A 16967-nucleotide genomic window follows, 5' to 3' on the forward strand; every position below is an offset into this window, starting at 1 on the left:
AGGCACAGGGAGAGGCTGTGCTCTACAGAGCTGGAATTTTACACCACAGATTCTACCAAAGCTCATTTTAATCAAATTTCCACCCTGAAATGTTAACTTGACAACCTGTATGGCTCAGCAGAGGATCTCATGGACCCATCCACCCCCCCTGTGCCAGGACCCCTGGAATCTCAGTGACTCCTGCTCAGGCCAAAGGAACTGTCTGGCCATGAATCCCTGTGCTAGGTTACTGAAGGGAGTAACTGCAGATCTACCAATAAAACTGATTTATAGCTGCAGAAATGTGAGAATTCTCAGAGCAAGAGACCTGCACAGACCATTAACTGCAAAGCAGCCACATGACCAACACAGAGCCAAAATACAGCCAAAAATACAACCATCACTGAGCCAAAATACAGCCAAAAATACAACAAATATTGAGCCAAAAAAGCAACCAATACTGAGCCAAAATACAGCCAAAAATACAACAAATATTGAGCCAAAAAAGCAACCAATACTGAGCCAAAAATACAACCAACACTGAGCCAAAATACAGCCAAAAATACAACAAATAATGAGCCAAAAATACAACCAACACTGAGCCAAAATACAGCCAAAACAGCCAACACAGGACCACTCTAGGGCCCTCTGTAGGAATGGATATTCTATTTTAGACATGCCTTTCATTGGTGAAAAAGCAACAATTGCTGACATTTCTTAGTAACAGATATTCTGTGAGTAACCTGAAATTGTCCTGACTTGCTCACCTCTAATTTTTAAGGCATTAAGAATTTTAGAGGGAAATGTTCAAGTGACCAACAAATGATCTGGTCTTGTGCTGTTGTAAATGTACAATGTGCACGTTTACACCCACCAGGCACACAGGTAAAACACACTGTTCTACACCTGTGATAAACACAGGTTTATCTCATTAGTCCTGCAGTCAGTGAATCTCAGTGACCTGGACACTCTGCTTAAAGTAAAGGTGGAGAAGCCAATATTGGGAAATCCTGATGGATAAAATCCCACCTTTTCCATGTCAGAAAAAACCACATCTGGGAACACTTGGAAAATCAGGTGTGGAAAACCCCTCTGCTAAAAGGCTGTGAGTGTGTGGGTGCTTCAGCTCTGCTGGGAGGCAGGGGGTGTTTGCACCCTGGTTTTCACCAGCCTGGGGGTGTTTGCACCCTGGTTTTCACCAGGCTGGGGGTGTTTGTGCCCCGGTTTTCACCAGGCTGGGGTGTTTGTACCCTGGTTTGCGTGGGCACACAGCCCCATGGCACACAGCAGGATGTGCTGCCAGCCCCTCTGAGCATGGAGACACCGGTGCTGGGACAGAACAGCAGCCAGGAAAAGCTCCCACAGCTGCTCAGAGCAGCTTCCTTTCAAAACAAGAGGCACTGCCATGGAGACACTGCCTGCTGCAGCCAGGATTCCTACTGGGAGTAGCTACTCCATGGATACACTGTGCTGAGTGCCCAGCTGAGGCTGATGCCCAGCAAGGAGGGCAGGAGGAGACTCTAAACTCAACATTGTGGATGCAGCCAGAGCTAATCATCCCCTCCACATCTGCAGATGAGATTTCACCCTCACCCTAATCCCATCCCTGCCCCCCCAGCAATACAGAAATGCCAGGTTTGTCATTTCTCCAAATGCAAACATCCCAATAAATCCGTGCAGGGCATTTCCCAGCAGCCAGGCAGGCTCTGGAGGTTGGAGATAACCAGAGCACTGTCACCTCGGGCTGAGGGAGACAAGCAGGCAGCTGAATCCTGCTCCAGGATGCTGGAGAGCAAAGCTGAGGTGCTGCCCACCCCCTTCCATCCTTGATAATCCACTGCATGGCAGCTCCACCCTGCTACCCCCAAGGCCAGACCTCACTATAATTCTGAGTTTAGCTTTGCTAAGATTTACATTAAACATGAACAAATATAAAAAAATAAAAATGAAAATAAATAAATTCAAGCACAACCTGAAGGATCAAACAAACCCTCAAAAACACAGGAATAGTGCCATGAGCTGCTGTGAAATGCCAACCCCTTACAGGGCCAGGATCCTGCACACAGCAAAGAAAATTGAAACAGGGAGGGAGCAGAGGAGTGTAAGAGGCAGTTTGGGGTTTAGCTTTTATTTTATGTACCAAAATTAAAAGCTAATATGATCATAGAATCATAGAACCATGAAATACCCTGAGTTGGAAGGGACCCACCAGGATCATCCAGCTCAACTCCTGGCCCTGCCCAGGACACCCCAACACTCCCACCCTGATGCTTTGGTGTTGCAATAACTGCACTATAACTGTTATTAGGACATGAAATAAATTAGAAACTGTAACCCAAGGACTTTTTCCATTTTATGGATATGAAAATGGAGCTACAGAGTAAAGACACTGCCCTGAAAGAGCCCCACATGAGGATCCCCAGCCCTGTACTCACGTTGTAGAGGGGGATGGTCTTCATCACCTTGTACTGCTTCATGGGGTCCATCTTGTACAGGTGTCTGTCAGTGATGAAAATGGCCCTGTCCTCCACCTTGTTAAAGCGATTCACCTGCAGAGAAACACCTTGTCAGTCCCACTGATCACTGCAGGAACACAGGAAACAAAACTGTGCAGTGCTAAGTGCCAAACCCGCACAGAAACGCCCCAAACTTACACAATGGTACCCCAAACTCGTACAGAAATACTACAAAGTCACACAAAAACATTGTAAACTCACAAACAGCCAAAACTCACACAAAAATACCTCAAACTCACAAAACAAACACCCTAAACTAACAAACAACCCAAACTCACACTGCTCCTAAACAAGTTTTCTCCTCAGAGCCATGAAAAGGGAACACGGTCCCTGTAATCCCGTTTTACACACAGGGACAGAGGATCAACATTCCCAGTCATCCAGCAGAGCTGTGGCACCCTGGGCAATTCCAGGGCTTCACTCAAACCAAGGCCAGATGCTTCCCCCAGCCACACTGAGGCCCTGTCCAAGTGGAGCCTGATCCCTGCTGTCCCCACGTCATCCATGAGCCTTTGGCACCCCAAAGGTCCCTTGGAAATCCCTGCATGCAGAGCCAGGCTGCACCAGAGGCTTTGGGCCATCCTTGCTCTGTGTCCTGGCCATCCATCCCTTGTCCCCAGTCCCTCTCCAGCTTTCCTGCAGCCCCTTCAGGCCCTGAAAGGCCTCTGAGCTCTCCCTGGAGCTTCTCCTCTCCAGGTGAGCACCCCCAGCTCTCCCAGGCTGGGAGAGCTCCAGCAGCTCCACCTCACCCAGGCTGTGGGATGCCCTGAGCACTAGACACTCACCAGGCAGGATGCAAAGTTTTGTCAGAAGTGCATAAGAAAGTAGGACACAAAGTAGAAATTGTTTTTCACTGAGGCAAAACCAGAGTCATCAGCGTATCACAGTCACTGAGGTATTTATTAATCAACTGAGAAGAGGAGACAAGGGTAAGACGTGACGAGGAGGATGAACATAAATAGGATTTTCCAGGGTGAAATCAGGAGACAACGGGAGAACTTAAATATCCTCAGTCAGGAGGCAGCAGAGTGACAAAGTTCAGAGCAGATGAAGGCAAAAAATGCAAATTGGGGAGCTCTGTGACAGCTTTACATTAACGGCACTGACTCAGAAAAAGCAACCGAGGATGATTTCAGACAGCTCTGGAGAGATCTTGGCACAACAACATGAGGCAGCTCAGAAAAAGAAGAATGATGGCACAGACAAGGAATAACATGGGAATAATGTCCTGGAAGCCATGGGCTCACCTGGAACAGCCTGTGAAGGACCAGGGTGGAGAGTGTGAAGGAGACTCCGGTGGCTCAGAGAAGGTGAAGGACATGATTGAGGGGCTGGGAAGTCTCACAGGAAGAGATGCTGAGTAACCAATATTATTTTAGGGAGCAGATGAATGGGAGAAAAAAAGTCTAAAGGCTATGAAACACCGAATGGTCCTGAGGAAGCAGGTTAGGAGTGCCTGGTCCACATGTCGGGTGCTGGAGCAGCACCGGCTCCTCAGCTGGGACTGGGGAGCTCTGGGCTCTCCACACTCCAGGTCCTGGGAGCTGAACTAAAGTCCAGTCCCTGGGGCTGGATCTGCCCCTCAGAGCTCAGATCAATGCTGGGGGCATTGATTTACTGTGATTGTTTGAGCTCACTGACACAGTGAACACTCCCTTGCACTGCCATGACCCGGCCTGGCTGCTGTCCATGGCCACCCCCAGCACAGAGCCCCCAATGACAAAGGCAGCAAATTTCTGCTGCTGTGACACCAGAGCCACCCCAGGGCAGGAGGTCCTGTGGCTGCTGCATGGGAAGCAGAGATGGGAAGCACATTCAGCTTTCACAGAGTCAGAAAGGCTGTTAAAGCCCTCTGAGATCACCGAGTCCAACTGTTCCTCCAGCACTGCCAAGGCTGCCACTGACCCCTGTCCCCAGGTGCCACATGGCTTTGAAACCCCTCCAGGGCTGGGGACTCTACCACTGCCCTGAGCAGCTGTGCCAATGCCTGACCACTCTGTCTGTGAAGAAATTTTCCCTAATATCCGACCTAAACCTCTCCTGGCCCAGCCTGAGGCCGTTCCCTCTCCTCCTGTCCCTGTTCCTGGCAGCAGAGCCCGACCCCCCTGGCTGTCCCCTCCTGCCAGGGACTTGTGCAGAGCCACAAGGGCCCCCTGAGCCTCCTCTGCTCCAGGCTGAGCCCCTTTCCAGCTCCCTCAGCCCCTCCTGGGGCTCCAGCCCCTTCCCAGCTCTGTTCCCTGCCCTGGGCATGCTCCTGCCCCTCTGTCCTTCCTACCATGAAGTGCCCAGAACTGACCCAGGACTGGAGGTGTGCCCCAGCAGTGCCAGCTCAGGGGACAGTCACCACACTACTGCTGATCCAAGCCAGGTGTCCTTGGCCTCTGACACACCTGAAGTCACCTTCAGGCACTGCTTCAGCACCCCAAAGGTGTATTCCAAGCCAATGGAATATTGGGGGAGTTCTACAGGCATGTTTTAAATTCCACTTCTTTCTCATGGCTCCCCCCTGGTTTAAGTATTGAAATTCAGCTAAAGAAATGTAGCAAAGGAGAGGCCCAGCAGCTCATCTAACCTGAGGTTCAAACTCTCATGTCCTTCCAGCTCTTTCCAAGCAAAGGAGGCTTCAGGTGCCTCGTGCACCTCCAGTGCATTTATGTAGATAATACCTGCTGTGGGTTAAGGTAAAAACTGCCCCAGTGGGGAACAGGCACAGAAGGGACCCCCACCCCAGTGCAAATCCCACTGCTGGGTTTGTAGGAGTAAGGACAGGCCTTCTGTTCTCAGCTCCAGCTCACTCCCTCCCGGAGAACAGCCCTTCCCAGCATTGTGTTCTCTGCACCTTCTGGCCATTCTGTATTTTTATCCTGTTGATCTAAATGAATCAATCCTAATTTAGCTTCCTGACAAGCTCGTGGGGGAAATGAAGGTCTGGCCTAAAGCTGGGAAATCTTCAAGGAAGTTTTTCAGGTCTCTGCCAGTAGCTTCTGGGCACCGTAGGGCACCGGCCTTGGGAAGAGATGATCCTCTCAAGGGAGCTTGGTGCCACAGGTGACAAGGGAAAAGTGGGAAGAAAAGCCTTATTTTAAAGAAAATAGTAAGTGTTGTTTCCTAGGTGATCCAACAAAATCTGGAGATTTGCATGAAATATGCTTTTGGTTTCTCCTAAGGCAAAAATCTTGAAAATTTCCTTTGAAAAAGTGAAGAGCACCACAATGCTCAGAAAAGATGGATTTTTCCACAGGCAGGGATGACCAGCTTCTACCTGTACCTACTGCAGGGAAGCAAGCACACAGTCCATTCCCCTCCCCCAGTGAGGCTTCAAAGCCTCTTCAGAGCCCTTCTGTAAAAACTGCTCCAAACAGAGGCCCCCATTATTATTCAGCTCAAGCTGCTGAATTCGGGCCCCCCCACAAAGAAAACTTAACCAGCAGCTCAAACCTTGGAGGGCAGTTCCTGGAATAAATTTACTTCTTAGACTTAAAAACATAAAATTATTGAGGTTGGAAAAGCCCTCCCAGCCCATTGAGTCCAACCTGTGCCCAATCCCCGCCTTGTCACCAAGCCCAGAGCCACATCCAGGTGTTCCCTGGGCACCTGCAGGGATGGGGACTCCAACACCTCCCTGGACGGCCCCTTCTAATGCCTGACCACCCTGTCCAGGAAGAAGTTCTTCCTGATCCAGAATCTTCTAGATTCTTCCTGAAGAATTCATTAGATCAATGTCAGTCATCAGCTAAAAGAATTCTGTCTCAATGAATTTAACAAACCAATATCTGACAGGCCACAGGGTGTGCTCTACTCATAAATGTATTTACATAGGTGAGCTCTGGGCTCAGCCTGTGTCTATTCAAGTTGCCCAGTATTTATGCTTTTAGTATGTTTTAGTATGTTTTTTGTGCAAAGAAAGAGTGCATTAGCCTGAACATTTCCAAGAGCTGACACCTGACATCGCTGTTGACAACTACTTTAAACGTGCTTTGGTGACTCAGTACCTGAAGGAAGCCACAAAGGAACGCTGATGCTGCTTTCATTCAGCCCAGCTCACCAAAGTGCCCTTTAACACCTTCCCACTAACACACTCCTGCCTCAGGAAAGAGCAGGAGCAGCACAGTTTTTGCTCAAGAATCCTCAAATAAGCTGAATCATGAAAACACACCACAGATGAACTTGGGCAACCCTTTTTTGTGAATTGCTGCTTTGTTCAGGAGAATTATTTAAGGGAAGCAATGAAATCACCTGATAATTACAATTTCATTTCTATAATTCACTCTTCAGGCCCCTGTTAAAGATTCACATGAACCAATTTTCAGCAGAGAACAAACACAACCTGTAAAACCCACAAGGAACCAGGTTTAACCTGAGGGATGTGACAAATCTGCCTTGAGCACGGGGCACGTGCCAGCACCAAGTGCCACCTTGGGCCAATAAGGTCTGGTAGGACATGGGGAAGTCAAGGCTAAAGAGAAGAAACCTGATGATTTATTTGTTAAAAATTCAAAGGGAAGAATGCAGCGATGAGGAGAGATTCCCTCTGCCCCAGCACCAAGGGTCACCCAGGGACTGGCCTTACTCTGGGGTAAGAGGCAGGATGCCAAGACTTGCACTTCTGACCAGAGAAACACCTTCATTTTCAACAGCTTAGGATGGGAATTGTTTCCTGTGAAGGGCAAAGGGAGGCTGAGGCAGTTCCCAGCGTGTTTTCCTGCAGTCAGAGCAGAGTCACTCCCCTGTCCAACAGCTCTCACTGGTGCTTGCTCTGCAGATCCAGCACAGAACAGGTGACCTGAGGAAGTGCCTTGCTTGGAAAGGGAAACGCTAAATTCTCAAATGTCAAATCTCTGTCCTGTTAACCTTCAAATCTCAGCACTGTTTGTGTTCCCTGCTCTGTGCTCATCAGGCTCACTCAGATATTTCCTGTCTGTACGAGCAGGAAGACAAATGGTTCCCAGTGTGGGTTTGGATGGGATGGTGACATGGAGATGCTCTGCAATCACCAGGCTTACACTTCCTTGAGGAAGGCACAGCGCTGCAGTCCTGTCAGCAGTGGAATCATGGAGTGGTTTGTGTTTGGAGGGACCTTAGAGGCCACCCAGTGCCACCCCTGCCATGGCAGGGACACCTTCCAGTCCCAGGTGCTCCAAGCCCTGTCCAGCCTGGCCTTGGACACTTCCAGGGATGGCACTTCCCCACTGATGGCTCCAAAGCCATGCCAGGAATCCCCAGCTGAGCAGGCCTGCAGGGGATCAAGTCCTACCTCTATGTGAGAAGAAAGCAACAATTTAACCATTCAAAAGTTAAAAGGAGGTACAAGATAATTTAAAACCCACAAGGCTGCAAGTCTATAACCCTGCAATATTTGTGATTTCAGCTGAGCTGCCCTTTTAATTCACCCACAGTCAGCTAAAGCTTTGCCTGTGAGAGCACTGAAAGCATTTCAGACTCAGGAGAAATCTACTTTATGGTGGGTGACACCTATTCCATCCCCATTCTGCTTCTACCATTGAAGTGCTGGCATCTCAATGCAACAAACCCCCCAGAAACTGGATTTTTCCAGCACAGTCACAGTACAGAAACAGAGCCTGTTGGAATGCTCAGGGATTCCTCCATACACCAAAACCAACAAATGCTGCTCTGACGCTTGTCTGAAGGCAGGAGCTCTGTCCTGGCAGTTAGGGAACAGGATAAAGGGTGGATCTGTGCCTCAGGAATCTGCTTTACCCTGTGCTTGCACCCGAGATTGTCCTTGAGAGCTGAACCAGGAGCAAGAGAAACAAGGTCTGGTGAGCTGCACAGCAGTGAACAGGATAAAACTCCCACGCTGGGTCCATCACACACAGACCCCCAGTGATCCCCTCAGCAGCGTTCCACTCCAAACACACAATTCCCAGCATCACATCTCTAACAACTGCATACTGTCCTTTCTACAGTTATACAGTTCAGCCAGAAACTTCAACTGGAATCAGTTCATTAGGTGAGTTACAAGAGGAATTATTTTGTTTACAGCCTAACCTGAAAAAAGCCAGGGGGAATTCTGCACTGGGAGGTTGTAAAGAGGAAGTTTGGATTCAGACTCACCTGCTCCTCCTTTAATCCTGACACCACCACTCACCCAAACCACTCACTCCAGCAGGAAACCCTGTCCTCACAGAGAACGTGGTCACAGCAACATCAAAATCCACTGAAATATTTTTGCTTGGAAAGCAATTAGAGATTTCTATTTTTACAAACTGTTGAATAAACAATACAACTCACTACCACTTGCAAAGTTTTATTATAAAGTGAGATTTTGTGCTGCAGAATGAATAGTGTAGATGAAATATCTGCAGAATCATAAGGAATAACTGTACACATGGGGATCAACTGCAATATTCACAAATAAAAAGAATGTACAGCTTCTTAAAAACACCTGAACATCCACAGCACTGTCACCACTGCCACTAAAATTGGGTTTGTCTGCTGGCTTTGTAAAATTCAAAATATCCCTCCCTGACAGATATTTCAAACCAGCATCATTAGGAGCTACCCAAAACAATTAAGCAACTCTGACTTTTTAATTAGTTGTTTAAACCTTCCAACCAAATTAACAAAAACCCCAATTCTGCTACAAAAAATGTCAGACCTGAACCAGTTGTGCAGAATGAAGTGATTTTATCATGAAATCATGGACTAGTTTAGGTTGAAGGGTCCTTAAAGACCATTCAGTTCCAACACTCTGCATGGGCAGGGACTCTTCAATTTATTTGTGCCTCTGACACGATGAGGCCCCAGCAGCCACCCAACCTTGCTCCACCCAAAAACCCCTGATGCAGCTCCCTGGAACTGCTCTGAGCTGCTGTCCAAGCATCCCCAGAGTCACCTCCTGGTTGCACTGGTCAGCCAGGCCCCCACAGCCCCGTTACCTTGCGCACGTGGCAGGAGAAGAGGATGTTCATGTACTTGTCCTTGCGCTTCAGCTCTCTGGCCACAGGGGTGAAGGAGCCTGAGCTCTGGGGGCTGTCTGGTTTCTGGAAGAGCAGAGACAGGCTCAGGACTCTCCTTGGGCTGATGGGAGAGGGGCTGGCAGTGGCACAGCTGGGACATGGCTCCCTCCACCCTTCTTTGTGCTTTGGGAAACCAAACCTTGACACACCAAAATGTTCCAAGGAAGGACAGAGTAAAGAGAAGCAATCAAACCTGCCTAGAGAGAATTTCTTTGTTCCTGTTCAGTCTGCTGTCCTCCATTCTATCCAGCATGAAGTCTGGCTCTGCCTGTTTGCAGAGCCAGCTGATGGCACTGCTTTAATGCAGCTGGTGCTGCTCAGGATTCACAAAAATCACTCCTAGTGCAGTGGAAGTCAAGGTTTTGAACCCACATAAACAGAGGAAATGTCCAAATACTTCTCCTCCCAAGAAACCAACACCCATTTTCCCTGATTTCCCCCTTTCAGCACCCTGAGCCCAGGTCCCTTTCACTCACCAGTGCGATGTAGTTCCCCTGCCAGGCTCTCTGGAGGCCAATGTCAGCCCTGTGGCCCTTCAGCAGCTCCATGGCAGCGACCTTGGCCCTCAGCTGGGGTAGCACCTCTGGGGGCACGCTCCGGATGAGCTCGGCTGCTCTCCACCTGCAACCAAAGCAAGGCCTGGCTCAGCCCTGCAGCCTGGACCTCTCCCAGGAGGGACTCCAAGGACACCCTCAGAGTCCTGCCTGGGCATTCCTAAAGCTCCAAAGGTCAGTTGATGGTTTAAAGTCACATCTCACCTCCAACCCTGGCAGGTCTGGGTGCCACACTCCCCACCCCACACTCACAAGTCAACCACCGGTGCATCTGTTTGCAATAAAGTGCTTGCAAGCTCATTTTTGGGTTCATTTACAGCACTATTCTCTAATTTGGCCTCTCAGTTCCTGCTGCACCATGGAACAGGGCAGGGCAGCCCATCCACTGCTCCACACCACACCCCAGCCCTCAGCAGCAGCACCAGAGCTCCAGGATTAATGCTACAAAAAGACTTTTTAGCAACTAAAATTCTGTGGTTCTGATAATTGAGCTAATTCTGAAAGCAGGGCTCTCTCCCCAGACAAGGTGTGGGTGGATGGATGTCTCTCCTGAGACAGCTGGGGAAAATAACAAAGCTGACTTGATCTAGAGCTGCTGGAACCACCCTGCAAGCTGATGACTGGACAGGAGGTCTCTGAAAGCTCCTCCAGCCAACATTTCTCTTGTTCAGCCACTCTCAGAAGTCATCATTTCTCAAACTGGAATTGTAACTACTTTGCCTACAGCTTCCCAGAGAAAAAAATCACCAGCCTTTAGATACTGGGAGGTTTAATGAAGGTACAAACACCTGTTCTGCACACAGAACATGGGTGACAAGGGGAACATCGTTCATTTCACTGCAGAAAAACACCGGCTCACTAAGAGAAGCCTTGAGGAAATCGAGAAGATTCTTTTTCTCCTCCCCCTCATCCAAGAGCAGCTGCTCTTTCTTTTCAAAACCAACCAGAAAGGCCAGGAAGGGGCCAAGGAAGGAAACACAATGTTTATCACAATGGAACAACCTGCTCTGGTGGAAGGTGCCCTTGCCCATGGCAGGGGGTGGAACTGCACGGGCGTTAAGATCCAAACCATTCTGGGATTCTACGATTCAACAGCAAATCTCTGGATCACAATTACCCGCGTGGTCGAGGGCACGAAGCCAGCGACACCCAGCTCGTGTTCTTCAGCCGGCTGTGACAGGGCTGTACCTGTGGTAGATGTTCTTCAGAGCCTCCTCGAAGCGCTGCAGCACCTTGGGCGGGGTGGGCCAGGGGACGCTGCGGCCGCGGTCGGGCAGCAGGCGCACGTCGTGGAAGCGCCGCACCACCTCGCGCAGGTAGGCCCGGACCTTGTGGCGCCGGTAGTGCCGCAGGATGGTCACGGCCGCCCTCGTCCGCCGGTAGCGCAGCCGGGCCAGCGTGCCCCTCCACACCTGCACCGGGGACACACAGCACGGCATTCAGCACGGACAGCGGCACAGCTCATGGCTTTGCACTCCTCCTGTACTACACGGATTCAGTTTTATTTCAGGGGAGGGACTTCCCAGTGCCAACCAAATTCAGGTAGAACATGACTGAAAGACGCTGTCTATGACTGAGATCCCCTCATGACAAAGGCATGGACCTGCTGGAGCAAATCCAGAGGAGGCCACGAAAATGATCAAATGGCTGCTCTGGAGCCGGGCTGGGAGAGCTGGGAATGTTCACCTGGAGAGGAGAAGCTCCAGGGAGAGCTCAGAGCCCCTTCCAGGGCCTAAAGGGGCTCCAGGAGAGCTGGAGAGGGACTGGGGACAAGGGATGGAGGGACAGGAGGCAGGGAATGGCTCCCAGTGGCAGAGGGCAGGGCTGGATGGGATCTTGGGCAGGAATTGTTCCCTGGCAGGGTGGGCAGGCCCTGGCACAGGTGCCCAGAGCAGCTGGGGCTGCCCCTGGATCCCTGGCAGTGCCCAAGGCCAGGCTGGACATTGGGGCTGGAGCAGCCTGGGACAGTGGGAGGTGTCCCTGCCATGGGAGGCACTGGGTGGGATTTACAGCTCCTTCCAAACCAAAGCACTCCATGATTCTGTGTTAATTGAGAACAATTATTGAGAAACAATTTTAACTCTGATTAAAAACAAGATTGCTCTGAAAATAGCCTGAGGTATATCTATTCTGGTCATGTGTGGAAAAACAACCAAATATGCAAACCAGAGGATATTCCCCAAACTTCTGGGATGGGGCCCAGCTTCTCTGTGAGGGAATGGAACCCAGTGTCACTGTGAGATTGTTTCTGCCTGGACAGCACCACAAGCAGAACACACAGCAGCTCCTGGGCTTCTCCTGGAAGCCCCTGCCAGGGGACACTCTGGGAGGTGGTGCTGGATGGCTGCTGCAGTGCTGATGTGACAGTGACAGTGACAGTACACGGCAGCAGCTCCAAGGAGGAGCCCCAGGCAGGAGGAAGGAGGCAGGTGCTGCTTCCATCCCAGAGGAACGGGCATTCCCGAGCAGCTTTCCCAGGGATCCCTCCCCACCCGTCCTCACCCTCCAACACAACCCACTAAGCAGGAGACTGTATTTTTTTTCCTTGCAGAATTTAACTGGAGGGATAACGAGCCTCCTGCACCTGCCAAGAGCCTCCCTGCTCACCATGGTCCTGTCACAGACTTTATTTTCCTGTGAGAAAGATCCCACAGCACTGCTGGTGCACATCAAGCCTTCTATTTACAGAAAGATTAATTAATTACCCAAGGCAGTTTTCAACACGACAGTTGCTTTGTGAAGCTGATGTCAGAGGTTCTCCTGACAGCTTCACTGACAATCCTGCCATGCAGCTGAGAAAAGCTCATGCAGCAACCAGTGCAGAGCTCTGAGGGGCTGCTCCTCTCTAAGAACCCCAAGTTTAAAGAGAAACACAGAGATTTTGGGTCCCAAACCCTTCAAAAGCAGAGAACTTTCTTCTTTCAACTTCTGTCAGAATTCTCTCTCCTCGTTCTCTTTTGGCCTCGCTGTCCCTTTAGGAGACATCTCCCATTCCCAACAGATACGACCTGTGGAGCTCTGGCAGACCCTGGGGAGTTGCTTGAGCACCCAGCACTTTATGGAGCATCAAACTCACCAGTGGGGACCATTTCTGCTCTCACACACCAGAACAGAGCCCAGGCCCTGCACAACCCTGCCCACATAGAATCACAGCCTTATACAATGATTTGGGTTGGGAAAGACCTGAAAGATCCTCCAGTTCCACCCCTGCCATGGGGTGTCCCATTCCACTGTCCCAGGCTGCTCCAGCCCCGATGTCCAGCCTGGCCTTGGGCACTGCCAGGGATCCAGGGGCAGCCCCAGCTGCTCTGGGCACCCTGTGCCAGGGCCTGCCCACCCTGCCAGGGAACAATTCCTGCCCAATATCCCATCCAGCCCTGCCCTCTGCCACTGGCAGCCATTCCCTGCCTCCTGTCCCTTTGTCCCCAGTCCCTCTCCAGCTCTCCTGGAGCCCCTTTAGGCCCTGGAAGGGGCTCTGAGCTCTCCCTGGAAGTTCCCCTTCTCCAGGATGAACATCCCCTCTAGTGGAAGGTGTCCTGCCCATGGCAAGGGTGGGACTGGATGGTTTTTACTGTCCCTTCCAACCTGAACCACTCTGGGATTCTGAGAACACCCAACACAACCTTGGTGACTGAAGGCCATGAGCTCTGTAGCAGCCCCAGCCCCTGCCAGGGCTGCTCTCCCAGGGAGGGTGTGGGAATACAGAGCATGGGAAGCAAGGCAGGACATGGGACAGTGAAGGGAAAGGAGAGAGCAGGAAGCAAAAAAAAGCCACAGCAGAAACCAGCAGTGCTGGACTGAGCACAGCAACCCAACCCAGGGAGCTGGGATTGAGAATCTCATCCCTCTGTGCAGATAAAATAATAAACAACACATTCCTTATTTAATCCTTGAGGCCATCAGACACAGAGAAGGGAGCACCCCCTGCACACGTGCTGGGCTCAGCAGTCACTGCTACCATACTTGGTTACCACTGGGATTTTAGCTCAGATCTGGTGCAGCTTCAGCCCTGCCAAGGCCCTCGGAGCTGGGAAGCTCAAGGCTCGAAGCTTCCTGGCTAAACCAGACTTGCACAAGCCCTGGATTTCACCCAAAGTGTGTAAGGCTGGATTAAAGCTGGCATTTCCTTATCTAATGGCAGAGCAGGCTCTAAAACTCTGAATTTGACAGAATCACCAGCTAGGAGCCAAGAACTGAGCATCCAAAAAGTACTGGGGAAATTTTTTTGAAGGAAAGCAAAGAAGATTTGGATTTTTTATTAAACATAGACTGAAGAGACATAAAATGTACCTGTAAGGGATGTATGGACAACAAACAAAATCAACTGGGCAAAACCTTATTGCCAACTTCTCATTTTTGAATTTAGTAAGAACAGAAATGAGGAACAAAGGGCTCCAGGCTGCAGTGAAAGAATCCTTGGGCGTTACAGAGGCTCTCAAGAAAAGAACACACAGACTAAATCTGTGTGAGCTGCTCAAGACTTTGCAGAGCTTCACTTCTGTCAGCTGTTCCCTGGACCATTTGAGACACAGAACAAGGTCTTGATTTTGCTCCCTGGGACTGGAAGCAGATCTGCTGTTGAGGGGAGTCTCTCGCTGGGGTTACTTTTTCCACCAGTCAGACATCCCTGGAACAAAGGCTAGAACAGATTGCCCCGATGTTGGATCAGCTGCATCACTGCAGAAATTGGCTTCACAGCAAGAGGTGTCACAATTGTACAAACACTGGCCTCCCAAATCCAATTATCCAGCCCAGGCATGCCCCTGGCTACACACACAGCAAACTATTGATGAAAAGCACGTTCTCAAATCAAGTTGTCATAACTGGAGAACCCCCTGCCTGGAAGGTGAGCACCTTCCACAGCACCACAGCAGCACCTCAAAGGTGGGGAAACAGTCACAGGGAAGGACAAACTTCTCCCAGGGAATGGGGGACAAATATTTTTTAATTTTTTTTTTTTTCTGGCTTGGTGGTTTGCTCATGGCAGTTCACAGAAGCCCCTCAGTAATGCTGAGCTGCCACGCTGACCTGGCTGCCTGATGGTCCCAGGGAGCCTTCCAGAAACACAGAATGGTCAATTCTGGGGACAAGAGGAGGTGTCAAAGTAGGAAACTCCCTGTTGGGCAGGTACTTTGTGTAGCTGTGAGCAGCAGGACATAGACCAGACAAACGAGGATCACAGAATCTTGGAATTGCAGGATGGTTTGGATTGGAGGGACCTTAAAAATCATCCAGTTCTAACCCTCTCCCATGGGCAACCTTCCACTATCCCAGGTGGCTCCAAGCCCTGTCTAACCTGTCCTTGGGCACTTCCAGGGATCCAGAGGCAGCCACAGCTTCTCTGGGCACCCTGTGCCAATGCATCTCCAGAACAAGCAGTTCCAGGATGCTGGAGTGTTCCTGCCAGCTCACACCTTCCTCAGGTTTGAATATTGGGAAAGCTCTACCCAATGCACCTTTTCAATTCTGCCCCACCTCCAGTTCATAACCCAGGAACATTCAGCCCTGTAAAATGAAATTGAACATGTCAGAGTTCAGAGGGGAGTTTCCATGGCCTGTAAGCAATTCTCCTGTTGCTGAGGTACTGCTCTGCTGTGTGTTGGGGGCCAAAGAGGGCCAAACCCCAAGAGAAGGATTTGTGCATCCAGGTTCTCCTTCTCTCCTTTATGCCTCTACAACCAAGGTAAGATCCAAGGGATTTTCATGCCCAGTTCCAAAGGGATCCAGCAGATCATCCCTCTGAGACCTGACAGCCACAGGCACCTCATAATTCCCACTTCAATCCAGCCACATCCCAGCCAGCTGGGGGCTTCAGAATTTGCATTTAGAGAGTCCTTACAGCAAGAGTAAAGCAGCCTGGGATGGCAGAGCCCTGTGGCATCCCTCCCACAGGCAAGAATAAATCCATACTTCCTTTCCCCCCTCCTGTGTCGTTCCCTGCTGGTTAACCTGATTTCCCATGGGAGTGAGACTGAAGATCACCCTGTCCCTGCCTGACCTCCAGAGATTGCCCTGACAGCTCCTGAATCTGAAGCCAGCTCCCACCCAAGCTGACAGAGGAGCAGGAGCCTCCAGGAGGCAAAGTCCCTTTATCTTTCAGGAAAAATCAGCCGCAGGGCAGAAGGAGCCTGAAATCAGAGTGACATTGCTGGAACGGCTTCAGCTCCAGTTCCAGAGCCATCTGCCTCCTCAAATCCCAAATCCCAACCAGCAGACATGGAGCCACCGACTGCCAGCCAAGCACCACAGGCAGAGGAGCCCAGGAAGGTCTGGCAGCATTCCAGAGGGATGAGGAGGTGGAAATGTGTGTGGGGCACGAGGGAGGGGGTGGAGGATGCCATGGCTCCCAAAAAGCAGCTCCATGAGAGTTGTCCAAGTGACCCCCTGGAGCAGACTCCAAGGCAGTCGATTGTGCCATGGATCAGAGCCCAGGGAGGGAGCAGGAGCAGAGGGACAGGACATGGAATGGATTGTCCCTGTGAGGAGAGCCCAAGGAGACACAGCAGGGGAGGGGAATAACCAGCAGCATGTGTTGATTTCTCAGTGTGAGCAGGCAGGGAAATGCCCACGAGCAAACCATGGACACAAGAGCAGACACATGATGACTATGTGAAAATGGAAAGAAAAGGAGCTTTTTGGCTTAAACCCCCTGCAAAGAACACCAAAAACCAAACAACAAACCAAACAACATTCCCCCATCCTGCCCCCACCCACAGTCTTTCCTCACCTCTTTCAATACCTTTGCCTGCTCTATGCTTTGTCCTCCTAAAATTCAGGGCAGGAAAAATTGAGAGGGCAATTGAAATCAGGACTAAGGGGCTAAGAGACGAATAGAGAGTAAGGAAAGGTTGGAAAAACAAAGTCTGAACACAGCTCAAACTCCTGACCATTACAAAGAATATTTATTTCAACAGCTCATCCCAGTGAGGGAATTCCTT

At 50.4% G+C, this 16967-nt stretch overlaps 1 protein-coding gene across 3 annotated transcripts in view; it reads right to left on the minus strand.

Annotated features, from left to right (window-relative positions):
* Positions 1-16967, minus strand: part of MYO1D (myosin ID) — a 154394-nt gene that overhangs the window by 61672 nt on the left and 75755 nt on the right. For all 3 annotated transcript variants that reach the window (XM_086864747.1, XM_086864750.1, XM_086864748.1), the window contains exons 17-20: positions 11218-11441; positions 9952-10096; positions 9395-9499; positions 2415-2528 (exon numbers count right to left, since the gene is read on the minus strand). In XM_086864747.1, the coding sequence (XP_086720873.1) occupies positions 2415-2528; positions 9395-9499; positions 9952-10096; positions 11218-11441 (588 nt within the window). The remainder of the gene's footprint in view (positions 1-2414; positions 2529-9394; positions 9500-9951; positions 10097-11217; positions 11442-16967) is intronic.

The sequence above is a fragment of the Cyanistes caeruleus genome, chromosome 27, assembly GCF_971803275.1.
Source record: "Cyanistes caeruleus chromosome 27, bCyaCae1.hap1.1, whole genome shotgun sequence".
NCBI lineage: Eukaryota > Metazoa > Chordata > Aves > Passeriformes > Paridae > Cyanistes > Cyanistes caeruleus.